We start from the raw sequence: 24,551 nt of genomic DNA, 5'->3' as shown, positions 1-24,551 counted from the left end.
ACTGCCCATATGGCAGAGGAACTGCCACGGAAATCCAGCGTCAAGGTAAACTCAGCGAGTTAGAAATGTAACAGCTAATTAGTTGCAAGGAATCCAGAGGTCAATGAAGCAATTCCCAAACACTCCCTCGGCTGATGTTAAAGTCCCGGATAAAGTAACAGGTCATCGTTAGGGCGGATGGCTGGAGAGGCAATTCTGTCGAAAAGATCCTATGGAAACTGGATTTCGGGACTGAGTTGGAGGCTCAAAGCACCCATGTTCCTGGAGGATACCTCATTTCGAAACCACGGTAAACGAACTCTTAACGGAACAACAATCCCAGGAATAGTCGGCGCCACCAGGCTGGGATGTGGATAGGGAGATACTTACTCGAGCTCTGATGTCGAAGCTCTCAGTCCTGTGTATGATAATAAATCACATGATGCTTGACCATGTAGGTTGGTTTTCATCAAGAGTTCGGTGCGAACTTTGAGTCCTGTAATTCCTTATGGTATATCGTTGTCCGGGGTAGCCACTCTTGATCCTGGTAATCTCTATCCGATGGTTTGTTTGAAGCAAAAGGAAAAACATTTCTTTCGGACAACATGATTTCGTGGCGTAAGTAGCAGCAAAGCAGGCAAGAAAGAAAAGAATATACCTGGCGGGAGCCTTGGTCCTGTTGGAGCGTTTCTGCGATGGGAAGGCCATTGAATCCGAGCGGGTCACCATGGTTTGGGTAACACAAGTCATTTGGAATGATAAAAATCCGCACAAAAGTGGAAATGTCCTCTGGGTTCAAACGATCAATGGTGTAGTTGTCGGTAATAATACTCAAGCCAGCGGCAATCGTATCTTGTCGTAGTAGTGCTGGAAAGATTCGTGGATAATCCAGTACCTGGGTAGGTTCAACAGAATGTGAATGGCAGAGAAGCTGCAGAGTTTGGAGCAGATTGTAAGTGGTGTGAAGGGAGAAGAGAGAATTGGATTGGAAAAGACCATGACGGTGGGGAATGCTTCTTATCATGGATTTCGTGGTGGGAGCGGCGTGAGACATTGATGCGTTGTCCCCCATCGCGTACTTTAGCCGGCTTATCAAGGCGGAAGGAAAGGCGGGCCTGCAGAAACTCGCTTAATCCAGGGATGTTGGTTGGAAAGCGGGCAAGAGGTGGACACGACGAGAAGCTGTAAATATGCCAATGATGTGATCACGACTGCAGGAAATGCAAGCCAAGCCAGGAAAAGCACGAATGAAAAGCGATAAAGTCGACGACGTTGCTGGACAGCAGGATTTGAGTGCATGACATGAGTTCCACGTCGTCGCGCTGAAAAAACCGAGTATCGAGTGAGGCCGGTTGCCGACCTTCATGAATTGATTTGCTCGCGAGGAGAGTTTCCGATGCTGTGCCCGGGTGACAGACTGAGGGGCAGAGTTTCTGTGATCGAGGCCAACCAAGCAGAGAGGAGCATGGGCACATGGGCGGAACTGCGTCACTTCCAGGTTTCCTCCTTGGCTAACCCGGCTGTCCTGAATATCTTGATATGTTTTGAGTTAAACTTGTGTGCCCTGAAACTCATGAACGAGGGATCCTCAAGCTTCGAATTCCAGGAACACATTTTAAGTTTTGGGATTTCCGGAAGTTTGTCGATCTTATTCATATTCCGAAAGATTATCCCCTTTCCGGCGTTTGAGATCCAGCACCACTGATATCGGCATCACTGACAGATTTCTGACGACCCCGCCCCAATTTCTGTTGTGCAAGGCTATCTCAAGAAGAAATTACTTTTGATGTGGGCGAGCATGAGTGCGGGCTGTCGAGACGATGATTGGGAAGACTTGTTGCGAACAACTGCTACCTGCATATCAGCAATGGTTCGCGTGGCAGCTTACTAGCACGAGGGCATCCAATAATGGTTCCAATTGTGCTTCCTGATCCACGCGTCTCGCTCACTGCCTACTGAGCTGATGCAGACTGAAGGCCGCGGCCATTGCACGAGAATAACATAGGCGGATCGGACCACTTCGAAGTTCCGTGTGGTTGAGTGTTGTAAAAGTGGTGACAGCTCAGCAAAGTCAGTTCTCTCATTGGTCTCGTTGCCCGATGAGGTCGTTGATTGAGGTCGATGATGTCGTCGCCAGAGCAGAAGAGTGAGTGCTCTTTGCCCAGAGGCTTTTACACAACCGAACAGCTGTCTGACAACGGCGTTGAATTCCTCGCAAAACGTCTGACAATCTCTTCTCTCCGTCCGATGCAATCTGCCATCCGCCAGCGAATTTCCGCATATTTTGTTACAACGCGATTGCCGACTGCTTGATGTTGTGACCACAATCATCCGGGTGCGATAGCTTCATAACCCCGCCCCCGCGGGCGGCATATATCCATTGGTTGAGTGTGAAGAGAGTGCGGGAGAAGGAGCGGGAGAGTGTCGAGACTAGTGTCTTGCTTCAGCCATGGAAGCCATGTGTGTGTTGTTGGATGAAAGGATACGAGAGCCATGGCGGTAAAAGCTTGGAAACATCGGAGTACGATTCAGGCAAGCTTCCGGTTAATGCCCCGACCCGGGCTCGGTCATCTTTTCGGGGCCGCGCTTAAGCTAAACTTAAAAATAGTCTTAGACGCGCGTCACTCAGGTAAGTCACATTTGCGCAAAGTTGGAACCATCCCATCCATCTGGAGCTCCACTGTAGACAAAATCATTCAGATGCTATGTCAATTGCTCAAACAGCACAGAACACCCAACAGCATTACGAAGACTAACTTAGCGAAAAGAAAGCTATCGTCCATCATCGTCAAGGTTATTACCGCTGTCGACTTTATCAAGAACCTTGGAAGGCCAAAAAGGTCAAAAAGTCATTCAAATAATGTCTCACTTCTGGCTCCTGTCAAACTCTAAAATCCCCTATTTTCCCCTGCATCTTCTGGAAAGATAAACCGGTCCGGGGAAGACTAAAAACCTAGCGCTGTGGAAGACCCTGATTTTGACACCGCCAGGAACAGATCTACATACCTCGGTACCTGCCGTACTGATCACCAACGACACTTTGACTGCACTGCTCACGAATCCTCGCTGGAAGCTTTGTTCGTCCCAAGCAATGCGTGAAGGGTCCAAGCCAAGATGTTTTGCTGAGGCATTTTTGCGAAATAAATGTCGATCTCGTTTTCGGTCGCAAGTGTCGCCGGGACCAGGTACTTCCGCTGATGAGTCGAAAGTTTAAATCGACATCCTGGCTTCATGATTGTTGATCAAAACCCTCGTCGGCTTTCTTCGTATTTGGAATCCTCCTCGGTATTTGATGATCACTATCATTATCGTACGCCCTCACACAGTCATTACTGTGCGAAGTACCTAGGCATTTCACCCTGGTCTTTGGGCGATCCTTCTGCTCTTGAATCAAGTACATACAAGCGTTGTTGAGTATCGGGAGATGCTGATTGATCATCGAAAGTCTTTTCATTTCAGCAAACATCAAGGTAGCAAGCTATAATTTTCCCTCCTCGCGTACGCCGAACCTGGCAATGTCAGGCACCCTCATAAATTCCATACTTCTCCTTCCTATATTTCAAATGCTCCCATATTCTTGCACTTTGTCCCATGCCCAGATATCCCCCAAGTTAATCCATGTTTTCTTCCCTTATAGTGGCTTAAGGAAAACCAAACCCTCAATCGAGCAGGAGGCGACAATGTTACCTCTCTGATCATATTCGAAACCGACAATCGGATCGGTCATCGAGAATGTGAAAGAGTCTGCCGTGCTAGGTCTACGTATATCAGCCACTGTATTTGCAATATAACAAGTATCTCTTACGTAGTACACCAAATCGTTTCAGAAGTCTCTGCGACGATTTTGATATCCTTGAAGATAAGAGGACCGAAATTCCACGTCGCTCCAGCTTGGAGTTCGATAACGAATAATGCCTAGACCCATTAACAAAAATCCCTCCAGAGAAGTTTCATACTCACTTGCGTCAAGGCACCGAAAGCCGCTGTTGACCACGTCAATATCGTTATTCACAAGTTAACTTAGGCTGCACTTACAAACAACACTATCAGGCACAACAGAATCCGAAATCGTATACACCTCTCCAGCCGCACTCCCAGCAGAACCAGGAGAAGTAACCCATTCATTACTCCACTCCCCAGTCTGCGTATTCAACTGAAACGATATCGCAATCGAATCATCCGGATAAACTTCACTCATCAGCTTTCCCCTACATAACATCCAGAAGTTACATACCAGCCACATCACCACTCTTATTATAATTACTCCTACATCTCATCAGTACCATCCTATATTACACCAATGGAAAACTCACACAGAATTCACAGCCCAATCAGCGAACGTCCATGCACCAATTCCCGTGTCATCACCGCTTACATCTTGGAATACGTATTGGTTGGAGGAGGGTTGGAGACCGGGCCAGATGAAGTGGATGCCTGGGCCGGCGGGAACTTGGGGGATTACCATTGTTGCTTGGAGGGTGGTGATGGTTGCTTGCGGTTGCCAGATTATGGCGTAGCTGGTGGTGAGGGGGATGAGGGTTGTTAGGAGGAGGAGGAGGAGGGTGGACATGGTGATTTTTGATGGTAAGTAATTGAGAAGTATTGAGGATTTCTTTCTTGCCGTGAGATTGATCGATTTTTTGAATTCAGAGATGTTGCTTATATAGAAGAAGAGATATAGCTCATCGCATCCAGTGAAACAGTTCTATTCAACCCAGTGACAGAAGTCAAGAAGCGGATAAATCCTTCCTAACCTCAAATAAAGCAATAGCAACACAGAACCATCATTTCCATCGTACCTTCTCTGCTAGAAGTATTTTCAAAAGTGAAGTAGCATTCGAAAAGTTGAGTAGTATCGTGACATTTCCCCGAAATAGTCACTCTTTCACGTCGCAAAAGCGAAGGCTTAAGGCTAAGGCTTTGTGGAACACTACACAACCACACAAACACATAGCCGAATGATCTATAACCACCACCAAGTGACCGGAAACATTTTATTGTAACGTAGCATCTTCATATAAAGACTAGCGAAACGCGTTCTTGGGAGGGTCGTCACGAGTTTTATTATACCAAGCATACACATTCTCTTGAATGATGATAAAGAATTTGGTTTTGACGCAACAAATTCGAGCTGTGAAGACTACTGAAACTGACAATCTGTGCCACGAACCACACTTTTCTGTACCCAAGGTCTCTCGAAATTATGAATATCAACCCCTGCCAAGTCTCACAAATCGTGGATCGAGGGACCTTGCTATTGACTTCGTGGAAAGAATGGGAGAACTTACATTTCCTTCCGCGTACGACGCCAAATATTACAGGTATCAGGGGACTTCGAGAATAAGTTTGTGGGAAGTATGATATTCAAGCTGTATTTCTTTCTTTGGTGGGGCTGCACTACGCATCACTCGTCATGAATGAGTGGGTGTACTACTCCACCTTTTTCCAAAGCGTATGTTGGAGCTCACTTATTTAGTGAGGACTACCCTTCGGACAGATTATTTCCCCTAAGAGGAAATAGCTAAGATGAGATAACAAGGCCAGTCAATGAACGCCTGAAACCTTTCAGCTTGTTTTCTTCATCGCGACTATATCCAGGAATGGTGAATGAACGAACATACGCTGGGTTAATGGCAATGGGGAGATCATGTCAAATATATCCCTCGAGTCTCTGGCTAATTTGTATTGAGCAGCCTTGTATTTCGTCATCTGAACCACCAATTCGCAGACACCGTAACAGGCTGAGACCCAAAACTTTTGATACTATGCCACCACCCTTTCGGAATGAACAGCGCATCTCCAGGGTCCACATCCGCAACAAGTTCTCCATCCCATCTTCCCGCATCTGAGCCATTACCCCAAACAGCATTCTCCAAAGCAAGAGCTTCAGGCCCGGCCATCATCTCCTCTCCTCTAAACGTCGCTGACGAATTCTGTCCAATTTGCTCTTGCACATGCTGGAATATCCCGCGTCCAACGGCTGGAGGGTACAATTTGACTTGTTTTTCGCCGACGATTTGTGTGAATAAATTGGGGTTTGGGTCCTTGTGTAGTGGTGTATATGTATTGAGTGTCCCCATCCAAATGTTCGCATCGTATATATCTCCTTTCCCGGCTTGCTGGACTATACGGGGCGTCGGCAGGTCGTCTTGTAATTGCTTAGGCAGATCTGCCATTTGTGCTTGTGCGATGTATAGAGAATGCGGCCATGATAGCGTATATGCTGACAGGAATAGGGACAATGGAGCGTTGATTCGATGGAAACCATGTTGAGGGCGTTCGCCTAGATGCGATAATATTTCCTTGAGCAAACCCTCCTGCTTAGAATCCTTTAGGGAAATAGTTCCCTTCTCATCGAGGTGGAGCTCATATGGTAGATAAACGTCTTCGAACTGGCGAAGATATTGGACATCGCAACGATTCGAATTCTTTTCGCTAGCCACAAACCACTTTCTCGTAGCCGGCAACGCTTGTACTTCTCCTGGCTGTCGTTTCATCAAGAGAGGTTTCTCTGGCGCAAAAGCTCTATGACGGAATTCTTCAAGGTCGATATTTGCGTACGAAGTATTGATTTGGGGGACTTGAGACGTCTCCCTTTGCGCCAGTCGACGACCAGCACTGTAGGAGCGACATCCTCTCGATGCTGTGAAATGCTTCGAGTAATGCAGGAAGGTCCGATGCATTCCTCGAATGTTGGCGCGGCACTCCAGAAATGATTGCTATCGTTGTGAGGTTTGAGGTTGTCAAGCTTGAGAGGGTCTTTTGATAACTGCACACCCTCGATTCGTTCCAATTTGACTGAAATCTGTAACAAACCCGTTTAACGTTGTACTGAGCTGAACTCACAACTTAGATGATCATCATCAAGATGTATACACCCGGATCGAAACTGTAAAGCAAATGGTTACTTTACTTAGCTGACCACGGATCGCAGTGTTGTTGACTTGAATTAGTAGTCGAACGACCGCCAGCCGTCTACTTATCACCCCTTCGATTGACAAGTCCAATTGAACGAGTATCCGCCTCTTATCAGCCGTGATTACGAATTTGATCTCAACGATGAACGGCTTATTTTTGAGTACGGTATTCCGTTTTTAGTGACGCCAACGACGCGCATCGTCACTGGCACAATGAAGCAATACTGCTTCGCGTTCTTTACCTTGTCTTTCTACGAAAAGGGCCCGTATGACTTGGATCTATTATTATTTTCAGACCAAAAACTGCCTTGTTGTGCTCATTCTCCGATACGCCTGTCTCAAATAGCGGATAGCGTCTTCTTGCCCGCAATGAGTGTGCTTCTCACCACCCTCGATTCCGAAGCTTGCTTTGTCGCTCTGATCATTGAATTCCCCGATCCAGCTGAATAATATTGCGCTATCAAGGTCGAGGGTTGGTACTTTTCGTCGTTCTCGTTCCAGTGACTATCATCACAGATCGAGGACTCGGAGCCATTCGTTACAGAATTCCCAAAAAAGACCCCCAAAAATTAAAAACATCACCCAACAACGCCTAGAAAAAGAATTTCCATATTTGAAAAACAGCAAGGCTTACTCCCCCCCCCCCCCGGGAAAGAGTGCTGCTTGAAAAACTGTTAGTTCGTCACCATCCATGGTGCGAAGCACCGCTTACCTCCCAACCTGCGCGGTCGGGTGCATCAATGGCAAAAAGAACTGAAAAGAGCGATATGCAGTTATCTGCCAGTGATTTGGACTGGGTGTAAAAGTTCGTCGTTTGAGTAAAATAAGAGAGGTCAGAGCTTTAATGAATGTTGAAGCTTATTAGTAAAATCTTTAATGCGGGAAAGGATTTCCAGCTTAAAAAATTGGATCATGAAAGGACGTAGAAGTAGGAGCAAGTGATAAGTAGAGAGATATGAGGTTAGTGTCGTTAACGAGGAAGGTTGATACTAAAAAGTAGAGGAAGTTTCATTGTAATTTGGCTTTCGATAAATTAGTCTCTTCGTAATTTGTGTGTCTATTTCTCCACTATTTTCTATACAGTTTTCGAGACTATGAAGTGGAATTCGCTGAGTGATGATATTGCCGCTAGTGATCTATTCGCGAAGTCGTGGTCACAATAGTACAACATTCCACAATCACGAAATATCATAAGTGTAATCCACAAATGCTCAACAAGTCCACAGAACTTTTAAATTTTCACTGCACAAAACGACCACTCCCACACAATCACTTCCATCCACCACACCTACAAATCCCACCGCACAACCCACCCAAAAACCATCCTCCTCAACCCCTCATCCCCCCTATCCCCCTCAAACATCACCCGTTTCATCTGCTCCTCCAACACCTTCTCCACCAGCATCCCCTCCGCGCGACACAGCTCAAAAAACGCCATATCCTTCTCATACAACCACGGTCGATACGGCGTGAAAAACACGTACGCTTTCGCCTCCTTACTTTTCTTCAGCGTCGATTTCAGAGTCGACAGTAGTTTCCCGTGTTCAGAATGGTTGAAAAGCAAATCGGCGAGGAAAAGCACGTCAAATCCCTCAGGGGCGTGGGCGAGTAAGGGGGCAGGGTCGGCTCCCCAGAGGAATCCTTGGGCGGTGATGGTGTTAGTGGGAGAGGTTAGAGAGGGTGTGGGGTTTAGGTTGAGGTTTGTGATGTTGGTCCACAGGTTTTGGATTAGGTCTGGGTCGGGGTAGTCTGTTACTACTACTTTTGAAGCTCCAAGGCGGACGCTGATTAGAGAGGGGAGACCGGCGCCGGCGCCGAGCTCGAGAATTGTTTTTTGGGCGACGAGGGAGGGGTTTTTCTCGAGGTAGTGGGAGATTATGCGGGCGGCTTGCCACTGGGGGTGTCAGTGACGGGGTACATTTGAAGGGGAGATGGTTGTAATATCAGGTAGAGAGTGAGAAACTTGAAAGCGGTCGTAGCAATGTCAGAGGGAATCTTTTACCAGATGATGACCCCAAAGCGGATTATGGCCAACCAAACGAAGCGATATCACCTCACCAGAAAGCAGAGTATGTGTCTCGGTGGTAGGTTTCGGTGACGGTGGATAATATCCTTCCGGATCTGCAAAGATATTGATAGCCTCCGAGTCCGAATCCGGGTCCTCATGAGTATCGACCATATTGACGAGGTTTTGGTAGTGGTATAAAGGGGAGTGGATCACGTGTCAGAATTCTCGTGGGACACCGATTGAACGAATGTAATTTTTTAAACCTCCTGTCATAAGGTCAGCCGGATATTGATTAACTTTGGCATGATTGGAGCGGTAGTCAAAACCGTGTGTAACAAGGTGCTCTCGGTAGTGCGCGCCTCGAGCGGGAGATGGATATTATGAGATCGAGATTTGAGGGTATGACAAGAAGGACAAAAGTCAAATTTGAAAGCCACAAACCTGCACCATGCAATACCAGATTTGTTTCCTCAACTTGCGTTTTTTGTTTCTATCGATTTGATGAGATGAACAAGACTCTTTCTTTTCAAATAATGATCAGAAACTTCATTCTTCGTCTTGAACCGATAAATTAAGGGTCATCTAAATTGATCGAACATAAAATTCTCGAAGATCTCCCGTTCGGTTGTGGTGACCTCGGATCAGATTAGATTAAAAGAGTTTTACCGATGATCGCCCGAGTGTGTAACCTGAACTTGACTGGCTTCCAGGTTCCCGTTAGTCTAGCTCGTAGTCCATTTGGCAGTGGATCAGGATATTTGCTAGACTAAATTGACAGAATATCTATATTTTAACATTCGTTTTCGGTAAATCAGATAGTTTCGGGCTTTGGCTTGAAATATCTTGAGATAAGAGATATTTCCTGCGCTTAATTGTAATTGAGGTTGAAGGTATCTTCTCTACTACGAATCTTTGACTCTGTACGACTACTCTAACCTTTAGCTACACCTACCTGTACCACGCCTACTATATCCGTCATACCTCTAATGATATCGAAAAACTGGATGTCCAGGCTCGTAACATTAATTTGTACTTCCGTCTCGTCTGATATATATTTGCTATATTGATAGCTGGTGTCACTAGCGCCATCCTAAATAACAGCCCGCAAGCCTTTGATTAACGTGGTAGGGCACCTGGTCTAATTGATGAATCTCTAGTCTGATTCTCGTTCTCATTCCCACCCCAGCATGATAAATAGACGACCAAAAAAGATAGTCAATCTCGGGAAGTCTTCCTCGTTCATAAGACGCCACCGATACGTATAGCCGCGGTCAAGCAGTTGCCATACAAGCCCATCTGATCTAGGAGTGACAAAATTAAAAGTACGCTTCGACAACAGGTTTTCCATGTTCTTAGCAGAAAATTCGTCAAAGTTAACGGTCGTTTACTCCTCAAAGCTCGAGCGAATGCTCCCCAGAGAGTGCGGTTGGTAGATGACTCCTCGGGTTAGAGGTCTACCTATGTGACTCCGCCACTTAGGGTCCATTGGATGCAAGCCAGAACCAAGGTTGAGCCATCTTGTAAGGCAGCCTACTATACCTCTATCTCCAAGATCTACAATTTCCATCACGAAATCAATCGGACACCGTGAGCATTGCTTAATGATGAGATGAGAATAGCCCCCTTGCCCAAGATGATGAAGCTGAGCATGAATTAGATTCGGCACATTATCCCCCCTCCGACCACGCTGCCATATATGGTGACAAAAATGGTGGAAGGAGCTGTTGGCAGCTAGATCTTCGCGGCTATCTTGTGAAACTAATACCAACTGTTGAGACCGCACCAGAAGTTCGTCGGAGACAATCTGAGCGTCCGTGGAAAGAAGTGTGACATTGTGGTGAGATGTGCGTCCGGAGACCTGAGTGGCCTGGAAGGCCTCCAACGGAAGCCCATACGCAGATCGCTTGTAATGGCGATTCATTGCCGATTGCACGTAAGAGAACCAGAGCCATAGATTTGATTGTTCACACCATTGAAATGGAACTTCTTCCTTTGGACACCGAGGATATATTTTTGACGACGCTCGAAGCCATGTAATGGCATTGCTAGCATGTAGCTTTACACATGTATGGCAGACGTAATGTTGCGGTAGGTCTCTCGACAAGTCGGAGAGGAATAAAGCACGCGTGTCGGGGAGTTGAAGTTTTAGGTTTTGCCATGTATCTGGCCCAAGAACTTGACTTGTAGCCCGGTTGCAGAGTGATAGATACGCAGCAGATGGAGGAGGTAGCTCTCTAGCTATCATAAGTATCAGCTCCGATGGAAGGTCTAGAAGTTTGAATGTGCTACAGTTGTCGCTTGCGTTCGAAACAAGAGTGGTTTCTTCATCTTAGTAATGAGGTTCTGCCGTCCATTTTATGGAAGGCCAAAGATTCCGCCATTTCTTTCTAGAAGAAAGAGCATCTGCTTCATGAATGGATGATGATAATAATGTGGATAGACTGTAGTCGAGTAAAAAGGTAAGGACATTCCAGGTTGAAGACAAGCTGATGTTCAGATGATGTTGAAGCGGACCAATTGGCGAGAAAACAGGAATATGATGTGTCACGTGATATAGCAGCTCTTGTAATATGTTCCCGTTGCCCCAGTGGTGATACGATACAATTATAATTAAGTAGACTCAATAGAAATAATAGAAGAGTTCTGAGTACAGTTTTAAATCCAGTAATATCGCCAATCAAGCGCTCGTCAATGTTGAAGAGTTTTCATATTGATTAATTCTCGGACTTGTTAGGTTCTCATGGGGGGGAGCGAGGAGGGGCATTTCTCAACCCCAGAACTCTTTGTGCATCGCAAGGCTTGTACGCTCACGCATTCCAGCCAATGGAAACTTGCTCGCCCCACCTTTAATCCACCCCTCCAGGTGCTCCTCGGTCTGGGAGACGAGGACGACACTCGAAAGCCATGGGAAGCTCACGACGCTGACCAAACACAACCACCGAACCCATCGAATATTCTCACGTACGCTCGCTTTGCCACCGGGAACAAAAAGTAAACATTCGAGAACGCCTTCCATTCTGGGGAAATGTCATTGAAAGAGTAAATATCTCCCGCGCGAGGTCGTATTCTTACCCCATCCGGTGTTCGCGGGGTCATTTCCATGTGTGAAAGATTCTCCTGGCTTCAATGTTGGTTGTAGATTCTGCTATGATTCGACGAGCCACATACATCTGACGATCCAAGCACAACACCACCAACGAGCGACACCAACGACACTGGCAGACTTCGTATGCTCCCACTCTCACTCCCACTCCATACCGACGTCCGTCCCCAGCGTCCCGCCTTTATTGTCCGATCAGCGACTCCAAGCGGCCAGACGGTCTAGTCCCTGCGAGTCAAGTTCACCTCCCACACTCCTTCACCTACTTTTTGCTGAGATATCATCTTCACCCCTCACTCTTCACCCTTCACCCTTCACCACATCTTAAACCTGCGCAAACCTTCTCGTCCCAAGGTGGTTGCTTTGCTACCTTGCTTGCCATTTGTCCCCAACCGATGGCTTCCACGCTCCTAAATACTATCAACACATTCATATTTACACGCTCGACCTGGCCTGTTACCAATCGTCCCTGATCCGGACCCTGCGAGAGCCGCATGGCCATTTCTGGACTCCTTCTACGCCCCGTCTGACAAACCCCGTCCAATTTACCGGTTCGCCGCAGTGGTGGATGCAGTCTGGTGGTTCCGTATAGGCACAAGCAGGAGCACAAGCACGAGCACGTTGTCGGGTACCTAGGTAGATCGCAGCAATCGCTAGACGCGGAGGCTATCTGGACGTCGACGACCGTCAGCTAAACGGTGTAACCAGCCGGCGGCCCCATACATCAAACTTGCTCTGCACCGCCTTTCCTAAGCTGCCCCAAAATGCCTCTTATCAATGGATTGAAGATGGCTTGGTATGTTGGTACCTTTACTTGAAGCAATTGGCTGTGCCTTGTCATGCATGTAGTGTTGAGCCTCATCGGCTCATGTAGCCTCCTGGGCTATGTTCCTTTCTTGGTCATTAACTTTAGCTAACATGTCACTTTTACAGCGAGCCATGTATACGCGGACATCGATCGACGAAATGTAATCATGCGAATGAACGGCTTATGGTCCAGGTCAGGAAGCCAGGACGACCTCTCAGTCAATGCCCGCATCCAGGAGGGCAGGCATGTATGTGTGGAAGTGTAACGGCGGCGATACCTAGAAAGCAGACATGTCATTGTGGAAATGAATCGCAACCTGCGACAGCAGCACCACTTGTGAATACCAATATACCCAGCGGGGATACCGATTCTATGTTGTCAGATCTGCCGTCACCAACAAAGGCCCCCTTCAAGGTCCAGAAGAGCGTTCGTCCCCAATCGCAAGGACGGAAGCAGTCCTTCGATCCGTCGAATTTTGCAAGAATGGATATGAATAGTGTCAATATTCTTCCGTTCAAGTCACAAACAGATATTCAACCGATTCAGACGAACATAGTAATACCGCAAGGTTACACTATGGTCAGTCAACCTCCAATATACGCATATAGCACACAATATGCTGGCGCACCATCGCAGTTTCCCCCAATTGCTATGCAATTACCCCAAATGCCCTACGATGGGTCATCGCCAATTGTCGGGATGAATGGTTTTAGCAATGGCCACGTTTTTCAAAAGGATCCGTATGCTGTCGAAAGTCCGCTAAGCACGCCCACGATATATGCAAATGGCGGTAACAACAGTCATCTAATAGGGAAAATAAATGGTATGAATGGGGTATCCAATGGGGGTTCATGTTGTGCACCATCCCAGTCAAATGGAACAAACGGAACGAATGGGAACCATACCATTGAAGCGTCAGTGCCAGCGAAGAAATCAAGCTGTTGCGCACCGAAGGCACAAAGTGCCCCAAGTGTAACCACGAGCCCTATCATTCTACCAGAGACGAACAGTAAGAAGACTGGTGGATGCTGCTCGTCGAAAGCAGCTCAGCCTCTGAAACAGGAATCGAACGGAACACCAATGATGTCGAGCGCCCCAAATCCTCAACATACGATAGCACATGCCAATATGCCGTTCGTTCAAGCTTATTATCCCCAGTACATTGCACACGACTCAACGATGTTCACTTATCCGTCAACCTATGGTTCATTTCAAAATCCTCTTCAGCCGGCTGCTTGGAAAGAAAGTATGCGAACCAATAATTACAATTCGCAACCGGCACAACCCATGGCCGAAGCAACAGCATACCAGAGCTCAGTCCCTCAGTCTTCGATGAATACGATACACGAGTGTTCCTGCGGCGATAGCTGTCAATGTGTTGGTTGCGCGGCCCATCCCTACAATGAACCAACTCAGGACTACGTTCGCTCAGCTTGGCAAATGTCCATGAACCAGTCATCTGGAGATGTATACACTAATGGCCATCAACCAACAACGCCTCTCACGAATGGAAATGGCCATGGTATGAATCAATCACAAAACGGCGACTTGGTCGCTTCTCCTACCGCAAACTCGGATACCACATCTGGCACTGGCGACGAACAGAACTTGCCAGCCGAAAACTACCTATTCGTCAATTACCCATTTACGGATAATTGCGCTGGAGACATGACAACCTGTCCTTGTGGAGATGATTGCGAATGTATAGGCTGTGAGATCCATCGTCGGCCGTTAGGAAATTGTTGTGGGACCGAGGAGACTTGCCAATGTGGTGATGATTGCGAATGTTTGGGTTGCACGATACATAACCCTCGCATTCCAAGTTGAATTCGGACGTGTGTGATTGGATCTTAAAAGCGTTTGCTGGCGTATTTTGGGCGGCAATCTGGACTCACGGGATACCTGCTTTTGCATTTGAGTTTGCAATGACGGGGATACATGGTTTTGCATACGGGATCAATAGAAGACTTGGGGCGCCAATAGTGCGATATTTGGATTAGTACATATGACGATGAGAACTAAACTCTGGCATGTTAATAGAAAATGGGGTTGGGCATTTGGTGGAACATTTTTCTGTGGATGGATGAACGGATGGAGCGTATTGAGCTTGATTTGATATGATATGATATGATACCCCTTACGCACTTTGATAGTGGAATGAGCAATTTTGGTGCTTTTCGTTTAGCTGTTTGAATAGCGAGAGAAATTTAAGAAAATCTCATACCGATGTTTTGTGTTTCTGACAGTTATAATGTGGGAATGGTTTATGCTGATGGAATGAATAATTGGTGAATATTTGTATATTTGTCAGGAATAGCCGAGGTTGGATTAATTCACTTTTTAATACAAATCTGATGTATATTTTTATCTATATCTATGATTCTATTCAGGTCACTTTACCAAAAAGTGACACAGCTTTGGAACATCTTTTACACCAAAATCCCGTTTAATCTTCTCGAGCGTACTTACAGAAATCGCTAATTACTCGTACACAGCATATTTCAAAAAGTCGTAACAGGTCTACTACCACTGTCTAGCCATTATAATAATTCTAAGGATAGATTATATGTAATTAGGGATCTTGAGACATGCACTTGGCGTAAATGGTAGTTGAAAATGTTGGAGTGAAGTGAATGGAGCTGAGTCTTAGTTGATTATAGGAATGCTGAATTTCAGTCGTTTGATATGGTAAACGAATTGAGTTTACGTTGTTGAGCGATTTAACGGCTCCTCGCATATTGAATGTCTAGGTTCAGAAATCTTGCGTGAAGTTTCCAGGTTCTGGTTGCGGGTCGGTTTGAGAAGGTGTTGTGATAGGATTACTCTGATGACGATGTTCTTTGGGTTTGAAGCTCGAGAGTGTGGTTCTGTGGTTTTGTGTGTGAGTTGTATGTGTTATCAAGGCTCGATTGTTCAAGAACGATCGTGGGATTATGTGTGAGATAGTATTATAGTGTTCTTGTCTGTAGCGCGGGTGGTTGGATATCGTGGATCTGCGGTAAGTTTGTTGAGTTAGACGAGATTGGAGACTCAGATAGACGGACAGGCTGAGTTGGATGGACGATTTGTCGTTTTGGAATGGTGGTAAATTGTGGTTTATCCGCTTGTTCTGGGTTGAGTTGTAGGCTTGGAAAGGTGGCCGGTGTAGAGGTGGTTAGGTTGGTAGTTTGGGATGAGAACGAGTGATGGGTAGATGGTTTTAGGTGCAGATATCTGAAGCCTTTTTCACCTGGGTATTCTCAATGAGGATTCACAAATCTACTATAATGCTGCAAAAGATACAGAATTTGTTGAAAACAAGTAAAATCTGTTTACTTAGAATAGTGTAAATAATGATGTGTTGGTATCTCTCCGTCAAACACCCAACTAGCAATCTTTCGTTGTAAAGTTAGAGATGTGTGACCTTTGTGCGTCTACAAATTGTAATCTTTCCAAGTTGCTATAATGCATCCTGCGTTGTTATATTCTCGGAATTTCTGTATATTGTTCGGCCAATACGTTGGAATTGACTGTAAAACATTCGGCATTCCTCCAATCCAAGTAGTGAAGGAAGAGGATGTGGAGGTACGGTTTTGAGAGTCCCTGGTGTGTGTATAGATTGGAGAGATGAAGAACAACAAAACAATCGGCGACTTAGATACTATAGTAGAACATCACCAAGATCTGTCACTCAAAGGCTACTCAAATCGCTTGACTTAGTCATCATCTGCGTAGTACTTCGGTCTCAGGAGGGGCTTTGTTTGTGTTGAACAACACTCGAGTTACTTATAGCTTGTTCGTGCAAGTTGAGTACTTTGGTGACCTAGTTTAGAGGTAGATGGTTTTAATATAATTCTCTACAGTTTCTTCTTCAAAGCGTTATGTAACTAATAATCTTACTATACCCTAAAATGATTGTTGAGAACTATAGTAAACAAGTAGTAGGCGTCTTGAACTTGAAGGTTGCAGGCTGCTAGGCAGTAGGCACAAATGTACCATCATCTGTTGAGCTTTACGTGGGTGATAACACTCAAATGCTCAAACTGCCTGGTGGTTACTCAAGCAGAAGGTAAGTTGATTTTAGTAAGCCACCTTACCCAACAGATCTAGTTTAGTACACTGATCTGTCTCACCCCATCTAAACCCATAATCACCAAAATCTCACCCCTTACACCCCCACCTCCAATGCACCAAATGCCCTCTCACCCTCCTAACCCATCCCGCATACAAAACCGCACTCACGCCCACACTACCCACCCCAACACTGGCAATCCACACAAAGTCCTCAGGTCTGGCCCAGATGATGCCGCATACATGTTGCGTTAATTCAAAGAAAGCGATGAACGTATTCTCCGCACCGGAAAAGGCGGAGAGGGAGGTGGAGGGGTGCAGCGTTTGCACGAGTTGCGTGGTGGTGAGATCGTAGGTCCAGAGACCGAGGCGGGAGAGGGAGAGGGGGAGGAAGAGGGTGAGGAATGTGAGGAACAAGTTAAGCGAAGAGGGGGAGGCGGAGGTGGACGAGAGGAGGGAAATGGAGAGGAGGACGGGGAGCTGGGCTGGTTAGTGGGTGTAGAAGGAGAATGAGGATGGATATACGAGGTTGAGGAATTGAAATGTCAACCCCCAAAGTCCCAGTCTCTCAAGTCCAACTTCCGTATTTCCTTTCGTATCCGGGATGTAATTTTCCGCTTGCCTTGATTCGAGAAGTGTAGTTTCAGAATCCTGATTCTCAAGAGGTTGACCTCGAAAATAACCATGTCGACTTGCTTTTCCGAGACGTGTTACTCCGTATGGAGTTATGAGCGTACTGCTAATCTCAACTACACTTCCAGCTGCTCTTGCAATCGTGATGATGGGTAATGAGATTCCGGAGTTGAGGAGGAAGGTGATGAACGTCGCGGCGTAGGAGAGAGCGGAGAGATGGAGTAACGCAAGGGAGAATGAGGGGATCCAGACTGGTGATGCGAAGTATTGTTTGATGTCTTGAGTGTATTGGTAGAAACCTCTGACTACCCTGTTCACTGGAGTCACATAAATTTGTTCTCGTGAGTTATCGGGGTTTGTAATCTTCAAAACTCGAAGTTTGGCGTTCATATCCCATACTCTTTTCGCACACCACAACTCGACTGCCCAACTCGCCAAACTCATACCACCAACAAAAAGGACTCCAATCTTAGCACTTGTAGCCGAGATAATTGCAGAGATTATTAAAGGAGCTATGAGTTTGCAGGTAAGGTCAATCCGTCTCATCACAGCATTCAGATTCGTCAAATCATAAGGATGTCCATCTGGATCCGCTGCTGTGACCACAAAGTCTCGTTCCATAGACAGCATATTACCTTGTGCACTCAACGTTTCCGAGATCTCCATAACCAAAATCAGAGCAAAAGCTCCGTATTTTCCAAATGTAGGAATTGGTGGCGTGAAGGAGCTGGTATCGCCAACTCTCGGATCCGCGATGCAGAGCCATAATATCGAAGCCGCAATGACCGAAAGCCTATTGATAGAAATCGTAGATGAAAGCGTTTTCAGCCGGTGAGGAGACTTGTCAACCCATCTCCCAATGGACGAGGAAAGACATATTGAGGCTAGGGTCCGAATGATACCTCTGTGAGATTTTAGTATCACGTGTTATGTACTGACTCAATCCTACATATTTGGATCCTTCAGGATTCCGCACCAGAATAAGGTATGACGTACCGTGTAGACGAAGCGGCCAAGGTATCAGGAAATGCCGATGCTGCAAAGATAATCTTAAAGCTTAAATTAGGAAGGCTATTCTGTAAGCTTCAATTTAGACTCACCGCTGCAAATTCCTAATATATGTATTAGCAGGTTGTCAACTAGCGAGCCTGGATGAGAGAGTTACGTATGATCTGACGTTCCAGGTACTTAAAAAGTGACTGGTAAGTTACTCGTAAGCATCTTATGTGTTGGTGTCTTCAAACGTTGAACCCATCGCGTGTTTGTTTCAAACTAGCTCGGAGGTGTAGCAGAGGGAGAAAGAAGGACGATATAGGTTGATCATCGACGGAGGATATTCTCAAAGAACATACCTGATGTAAAGATTTGCGGCTTGAGATCGAGTCATGCCATCATTATGAGTTATGGCTGGATTCGTGGCGGTCGGTGGCGTGGAAGGAGAAGGGATGGGGGAGGAGCAGGTAGGTTCTTCCATATCGAGAATTATGGGAGACGGACGTTCGTCTATTGAAACATTGTGGCCGCCAATGAGCACTCCATATCATGTCGAGCAGGTAAATTAAGTCGTGGTATGAAAAAGGTATCTCTGCGATTCTCATGTTGGGAATAGGCCAAGGAACTTGGCTAGAGTACTGTCACCAATCAACCCGCTTGCTTTTGACTTTATGTGGGTCAGCCTCAACTCTCTTGGAATATCACCAACACCTAGACAAACAAGTCACATTGAATTCAAAAAGAGATTCAAACACAGATCAAGGTTGAAAAAGTGGTATTTAAGCAGCAACATCGCTACAAGGATATCCGTCCCAAATTCAAACATCCCGAATCTCGCATAGCAAGATTCAACCTCCCAAATCCAAAAAGCAAGTCTGTAAAGAAGACTCCCAATCACCCAGAAACTCATAAGCCCTCCCATCAATTGACAGTAAAATACCATAACTCATACCCATCAAGGCAGATTGTAACGCCATTCATAATTCGACACATCGCCTGCGTATATCTCCCAAACCCCTCTCTAAATCATCCATCCATTGTGAAAAAATAAAACCCATCGTCGTAATTTCATCGTCTAGAGGGAGCCCATTCGCTCCTCAAGTCCGCCCCAGTACACGATTGGTCTTGGTTCCAAGATCTCGAGACCGGTTGGGAAGGTCTTCTTCTCTTCCTCCATGTCGACGATCGATGGCTGACGGTGCATGATGGCGTTGATTTCTGAGATGGGAGAACTGGAGTATGAGTCCCGTGTGCTGGTCATTGAAGAGTCTGAAGGGGATCTGCTTCGGCGGGATGAGAGAGAGGTGCGGATGCTGGAGAAGGAGAGGGATTGGAAACGTGTGGTGCGCATGTTGACGGTTGGTTGAGGTGAAAGTAGGGTGGTGAAGAAGTATATATAGATATAGAGAAGTGGTGATTAAAATTGTATAGTAGTTGGTGCAAGAGTGATGCTTGTTGATAGGCACAGCCTTTGTAGATTATTGTTGAGCACTGAACGAGTGACGAGTCTGTATAGTACTAGACTTTAATTTTGTTTCGGATAGAAACAAGAGAAAGATTGATTGCACAAGTGACTTTTTGTCGAAGACAGGAAAGATGAGAAAGAGTCGGAGCGTCCGAGGAAACTGCGTGTGTTCACCTATTTAAATGACCAGCAACGCCCTCGATGGCAAAGGGACGCACGCTAGGATACCAGATGCCAGGGGTCGGGAAGAGATCAGGTTTGGAGAGGTGGATGATCGACCAGAGTCTAACAGGGGAGGTTTGTCACTTGTGAGCTGCCCTGGACCGGGGGAAGGGTCATCGTGGCCGGGAGGCATGCGTGGATTGACAACATTGTTTCCCCCACTGAGAATGCAATAAAAGCCGAATCCAGGCAAGAGGCTGAATTTTGGAAGGGACAAACGTTAATGCGCTGCAACAGTGTGATTCCTTGCCTGGAAGTCAATGCGAATCATGTTACAAAGGGGTGAGGATACGGTTCCGGAGTTGTGACAAGGGGAGCGAACCGAGGCGAGGGAGATTCTGCTCAGGGGAGAAGTTGCTAGTGCTGGAGTAGTCAGGTACCAACACTTGACCACTGCAGTATCACAACGCCATCTTACCGTTTCTTCAGCACATCACACGCTACAGACGTGCTGAAAAGGCCAAAATGCTAGTGGTGTGACTACTGTACGTCAGCCGTTGGCAGCCCTGACGACGACCCCTCCATTGCAGCTTGGCGAACCTCAGCCCGAATCCATGGATTTTTCGGTCTCTTCTTCGAAGATTCCAGGTACGAGTACCATATTACCAGGAAGTACGAGTATTGAGTATCACCAACATAATCCTTCGCATCAATTCAATTCCAAAAGATCATGCAAACTACCTTCTAGAACATTTCCAAAAATACCTCTCGTACTCCCCCTTTTCCACCTCACTACCCACAAAGCCGGTCGTACACTAAAGACTAGCACCAAAGCCTCATTCGTAAACACCCTACGTCCTCAAGAACACGTCTCGATCTCTCCCTCCAGAGCCCAAACCACGACGACAGCCAGCTCAGCGTCCCTGCCGTTCCAACATCACCTGATTCACCAAACATCAAAGCCCAAACCACAAACCACAATTAATCTGATCGCCCGTGATCAAACCCACCACAGCTGTGACAAGTTTCACCCCTCCAAAAACGGACATACCCCCATACAACCCCCCCTGAAAAATAAATCTGACACATCCGCCAAGATCTCGCTTAAGCTCAACTTTGAGCTCTCAGACCTTGAATCGAACGGACATCTTCAACATCACGGCAAGAAATGCTGCATCGTTGGCGTGGCGATAAAGTTTGCACCAGAGGATGGATAGATAATGTAAAAAAACAGCTGATATGGAACTTGCATAAGCTTCATTCACAAGATCACAAATGTACGAAAAGAGAGAGCTGAGATAACGTAAAAAGGGGCATAACGTGACGAAGCGAACAGGTGACGCGAGTAAAGCCGACTTTACCGCGATCCGTTTCAACTTGACGAACGAATGCATCGGCACGGCCGCCACGGAAAATCTAACTCCAGATCGTGAATACGAGAAACGAGGGGCTAAATTGATCTACTAAATCAATCTGGCCAAGAAGACGATTTCCGAATATCTGGGTATCTTTCGTGTTTTTATTGTATTGTTTTGTACAAGAAAGGTGAATTATCTGATTGCTACCCTGGAAGCCATTCTATAAAATCCGTTCTTTCAATATACTCTACCTGTATAATGGAAGAAGGGTCTGGTTCTAGGCCTGTCTGCCGTAATTTTCACCGCTTGGCAGATACCTGTATCTCAGTATCAATCAGAGCTGTCTTCGACATAGTATTCAAAGAATAAATTGGTTCTACTTCTAAATACCATTCAGGTGCCTCAAAATCATTTGGGTTTATGTGTACATTCAATCATGTATCGAGAAGACCGTGTCCCGGATATTGTACAATTCGATTGTCTTGGTAGTAGGGCGATCTGAGCGAGCAGCTCCTCTTTTGAACCTTGAAAGGACGCTTTTGCAAGGAAACCCACTGTATACATTATTTTATGTACAGTTTGACATGTAGGTGCAGGTAGATTGCAGAACTGGAATCAAATCTATCGTTATGGTGCATGCCAACGAGGTTCGTTATAGGAGGGGAGTGTACCGTTGATTCGCATCAGTATGCTCTTAGCTTAGAACTTGTCTACTACTCTGCCATCTTTCAATAGTACCTAGAGCAGCAGGATTCTAGACCACTCTTGCATTTATAGCTACAACACTTTACTCTATAAAGTTACTGGGATTTCTAGAGCGTATGTAAACGAGGTTTAGTTGCTGACGAAGACCTGGCTTTATATTCTGACCCAGGTCGATACCCTCTCAGAGACAGCTATTACCTCTAATTGTACGTTGCTTTTACAAAATTTTCTAATACCTGTCTCTTGTACTCTGCTTGCATGAAGCTTCACTGAATGAGGTCACCAAGTAACTCCTTCCATGTTGCTGAATCTCTCTTGAACCTTTCGACTCAACTGGTCAAGTCTCTTTGTTATTTACCTTTTCGGTTGATTGCTTCGCACCTTTGGCTTTTTCTGTCGCAGATCAGCTTTTGCGTTGACCCAGGTAGCGAAGGGAATAAAACATTGGGAGATATCCCACCCGGGTTTGTAAATGGAGGAGACTTTACCGGCTTGTCAATTACAATTTGGTTAGGAGGCGGTGGCCATCCAAGTCCTTTCGGAGAAAATGTATTTCGTGGTGTGGAAGGCTCTGGAATAGGCCACATTTGCATCGTTATCGTTTCACCAGGCCTTATTAACCTCTCCCAAGTTTGTGGAAGGATAATGGACCCGGCACTTGACATCAGGTCATAATGGCCATCCATCACGTGAGGTCCAATTATGTCAACGTGTAGAAAACACTGCTTAATTAATTCTTTCACTCCCTTGAAGAGAAATATGTTAGCCATTTTCTAGAACCCACAAGAAGTACTTTAACTTACAGCCCAATCTTTGGCAAGATCGTAGGGAAAGACGAATTTTCGACCCACAGCGTCTTTGAAGTGGATTAGTGGTAGGTCTTTTAATTGGTCCGGACCATTGTTTTCTTTAATGTTCTCCTGGTCATCGACTTCAACGTTGTCTTCTTTCCGCGAACTTTCAACACCTTCAATTTCGTCTTCTGTCAAAGTAGTCCATTCAGCAAGTAATTCGTTGAGGGCCAAACAAGGCTTGGTAGGAGTTCGGAGTAATATTTGAAGTGGTTGAGACAACTGCTTGGCTTGCTGGCCAGGGAGGTTGAGTATAAGCGCTTGTGAGATATCGCAATCTTCACCGTCGGTGCTCTTCTCCTCCGTTTGATTCGAGACCTGATCTCCAGTAGCGGCCACTTCATTGATAGAAGAAAACGCCAGCTCATACAGCCATGTTGCAGTATCTTCAAGACCGGCCTTGTGCAGCTGGATTTGACTTTCATTTGAATTTTCAGCTGTGTTTCCATCTGGATCAGTTTCGTCGGGGGAGTAATCCTCCGGAAACCCATTTTCGGCCGTCATTACTAGGGAACGTAAAGATTGATAAGACACTTGAACAAGGTTTTCCGCTTGCTGTCGAAGAAGTTTGGTCTCATCGGTGTCGTCCTCGTCTTTCTTTGACTCTTGGTGTTGACTAAATGAGCAATGTGTCAATTTGAAGACCAAATCATTATACGGGAAAGAGAGCTAACCTGCGATGCATCTTGAGTTGACTCGCCAGTATCATCGTTTGCAATATCAAATGCACACCAGTCTTATGACTCTCAACCTGATATAGCAACTGCGTAGCTTTAGAACGTCTAAATGCCCATTTCAGCCGAGAGAAATCGCTCTCGAGTTCGAGAAGTTCCCCAATCTCATCATGAATTTTTCCGATGCGTTTAATAGCGACACCAACGCGCCTGATTAATTTTCGGCGATAAATCTGACGCCCATCTTTTAAAACGCGGCGAAGCTCTCGCAATATCATCGAGAGATCTGACACCCCTCTCGCGATATCTGTAATTTCTTTTGGTGCACTTTTCGCAGCGGATATTAGACGGAAGATGGCAACTGATAATGAGGCTCCCGCTTGAGATATTCCTGCTATTCCGGCAATGATGGAGAGAGGATCCATATTAGTGGTTTGGCCCGGTAGCCGTCGATTTAGAATTGACGAAGAGACCAAATCGAGAGGAAAATAATGTGAAGATGTCTCGTTGATCGAGGTGGCCCAGGGTTATGGTATTTTCTTCGTCATAGCATAGAGCCTTGCAGACAGCCTGGGCTGTGCTATAAACGTGACTATCTGCAGCTTGTTCAGCTCTTCACGTGCGCGACTTGGTTCCTATGCCATATTGAGTCAAGAGGAAGAAGCAATCATAGTGCCAAAGACGCGTATCTAAAGTTTGCTTCTCTGTTCGATGTCAAAGGAGAGCTCATATATAGCGTTTGTAATTACTACTAAACTTGCATGAAATCATGGGGGCAAATGGCCTTTCGCGAAGAACGGAACAAAACTTCACAGATCACGAGTAAGCAACGAATCAACTACCTGGGA

The 24,551-nt window shown here is 46.0% G+C and overlaps 8 protein-coding genes across 8 annotated transcripts; 1 reads left to right on the top strand and 7 right to left on the bottom strand.

Annotated features, from left to right (window-relative positions):
* Window positions 1-3,610: 3,610 nt before the first annotated feature.
* GLAREA_07707 (uncharacterized protein) lies at window positions 3,611-4,549 on the bottom strand (the record flags this gene model as incomplete). Its single annotated transcript, XM_008082394.1, has 6 exons — window positions 3,611-3,737; window positions 3,785-3,894; window positions 3,940-3,962; window positions 4,015-4,167; window positions 4,214-4,245; window positions 4,293-4,549. The coding sequence occupies 6 exons, from the start codon at window positions 4,547-4,549 to the stop codon at window positions 3,611-3,613; spliced, it is 702 nt and encodes a 233-aa protein (XP_008080585.1).
* Window positions 4,550-5,684: 1,135 nt separating this feature from the next.
* Window positions 5,685-6,662, bottom strand: GLAREA_07706 (Clavaminate synthase-like protein; the record flags this gene model as incomplete). Its single annotated transcript, XM_008082393.1, has 1 exon — window positions 5,685-6,662. One exon carries the CDS (start codon window positions 6,660-6,662, stop codon window positions 5,685-5,687), a length of 978 nt encoding a protein of 325 aa, XP_008080584.1.
* Window positions 6,663-8,184: 1,522 nt separating this feature from the next.
* Window positions 8,185-9,075, bottom strand: GLAREA_07705 (S-adenosyl-L-methionine-dependent methyltransferase; the record flags this gene model as incomplete). Its single annotated transcript, XM_008082392.1, has 2 exons — window positions 8,185-8,790; window positions 8,899-9,075. The coding sequence occupies 2 exons, from the start codon at window positions 9,073-9,075 to the stop codon at window positions 8,185-8,187; spliced, it is 783 nt and encodes a 260-aa protein (XP_008080583.1).
* A 3,236-nt stretch (window positions 9,076-12,311) lies between these two features.
* GLAREA_07704 (uncharacterized protein) lies at window positions 12,312-12,506 on the bottom strand (the record flags this gene model as incomplete). The annotated part of the gene is made up of 1 exon (XM_008082391.1): window positions 12,312-12,506. One exon carries the CDS (start codon window positions 12,504-12,506, stop codon window positions 12,312-12,314), a length of 195 nt encoding a protein of 64 aa, XP_008080582.1.
* Window positions 12,507-12,768: 262 nt separating this feature from the next.
* On the top strand, window positions 12,769-14,639 carry GLAREA_07703 (Zinc copper-regulated transcription factor; the record flags this gene model as incomplete). The annotated part of the gene is made up of 2 exons (XM_008082390.1): window positions 12,769-12,800; window positions 12,938-14,639. The coding sequence occupies 2 exons, from the start codon at window positions 12,769-12,771 to the stop codon at window positions 14,637-14,639; spliced, it is 1,734 nt and encodes a 577-aa protein (XP_008080581.1).
* A 2,313-nt stretch (window positions 14,640-16,952) lies between these two features.
* GLAREA_07702 (uncharacterized protein) lies at window positions 16,953-18,969 on the bottom strand (the record flags this gene model as incomplete). Its single annotated transcript, XM_008082389.1, has 4 exons — window positions 16,953-17,342; window positions 17,388-18,399; window positions 18,492-18,566; window positions 18,848-18,969. 4 exons carry the CDS (start codon window positions 18,967-18,969, stop codon window positions 16,953-16,955), a joined length of 1,599 nt encoding a protein of 532 aa, XP_008080580.1.
* Window positions 18,970-19,563: 594 nt separating this feature from the next.
* GLAREA_07701 (uncharacterized protein) lies at window positions 19,564-19,839 on the bottom strand (the record flags this gene model as incomplete). Its single annotated transcript, XM_008082388.1, has 1 exon — window positions 19,564-19,839. One exon carries the CDS (start codon window positions 19,837-19,839, stop codon window positions 19,564-19,566), a length of 276 nt encoding a protein of 91 aa, XP_008080579.1.
* A 2,676-nt stretch (window positions 19,840-22,515) lies between these two features.
* GLAREA_07700 (uncharacterized protein) lies at window positions 22,516-24,128 on the bottom strand (the record flags this gene model as incomplete). Its single annotated transcript, XM_008082387.1, has 4 exons — window positions 22,516-22,571; window positions 22,639-22,924; window positions 22,982-23,645; window positions 23,704-24,128. The coding sequence occupies 4 exons, from the start codon at window positions 24,126-24,128 to the stop codon at window positions 22,516-22,518; spliced, it is 1,431 nt and encodes a 476-aa protein (XP_008080578.1).
* Between the last annotated feature and the right edge of the window lie 423 nt (window positions 24,129-24,551).

This window comes from Glarea lozoyensis (genome assembly GCF_000409485.1).
Source record: "Glarea lozoyensis ATCC 20868 chromosome Unknown GLAREA16, whole genome shotgun sequence".
NCBI classification, from domain to species: Eukaryota; Fungi; Ascomycota; class Leotiomycetes; order Helotiales; family Helotiaceae; genus Glarea; species Glarea lozoyensis.
Note: the sequence above shows the minus strand (reverse complement) of the source record. Positions and strands in the feature narration are given on the sequence as shown.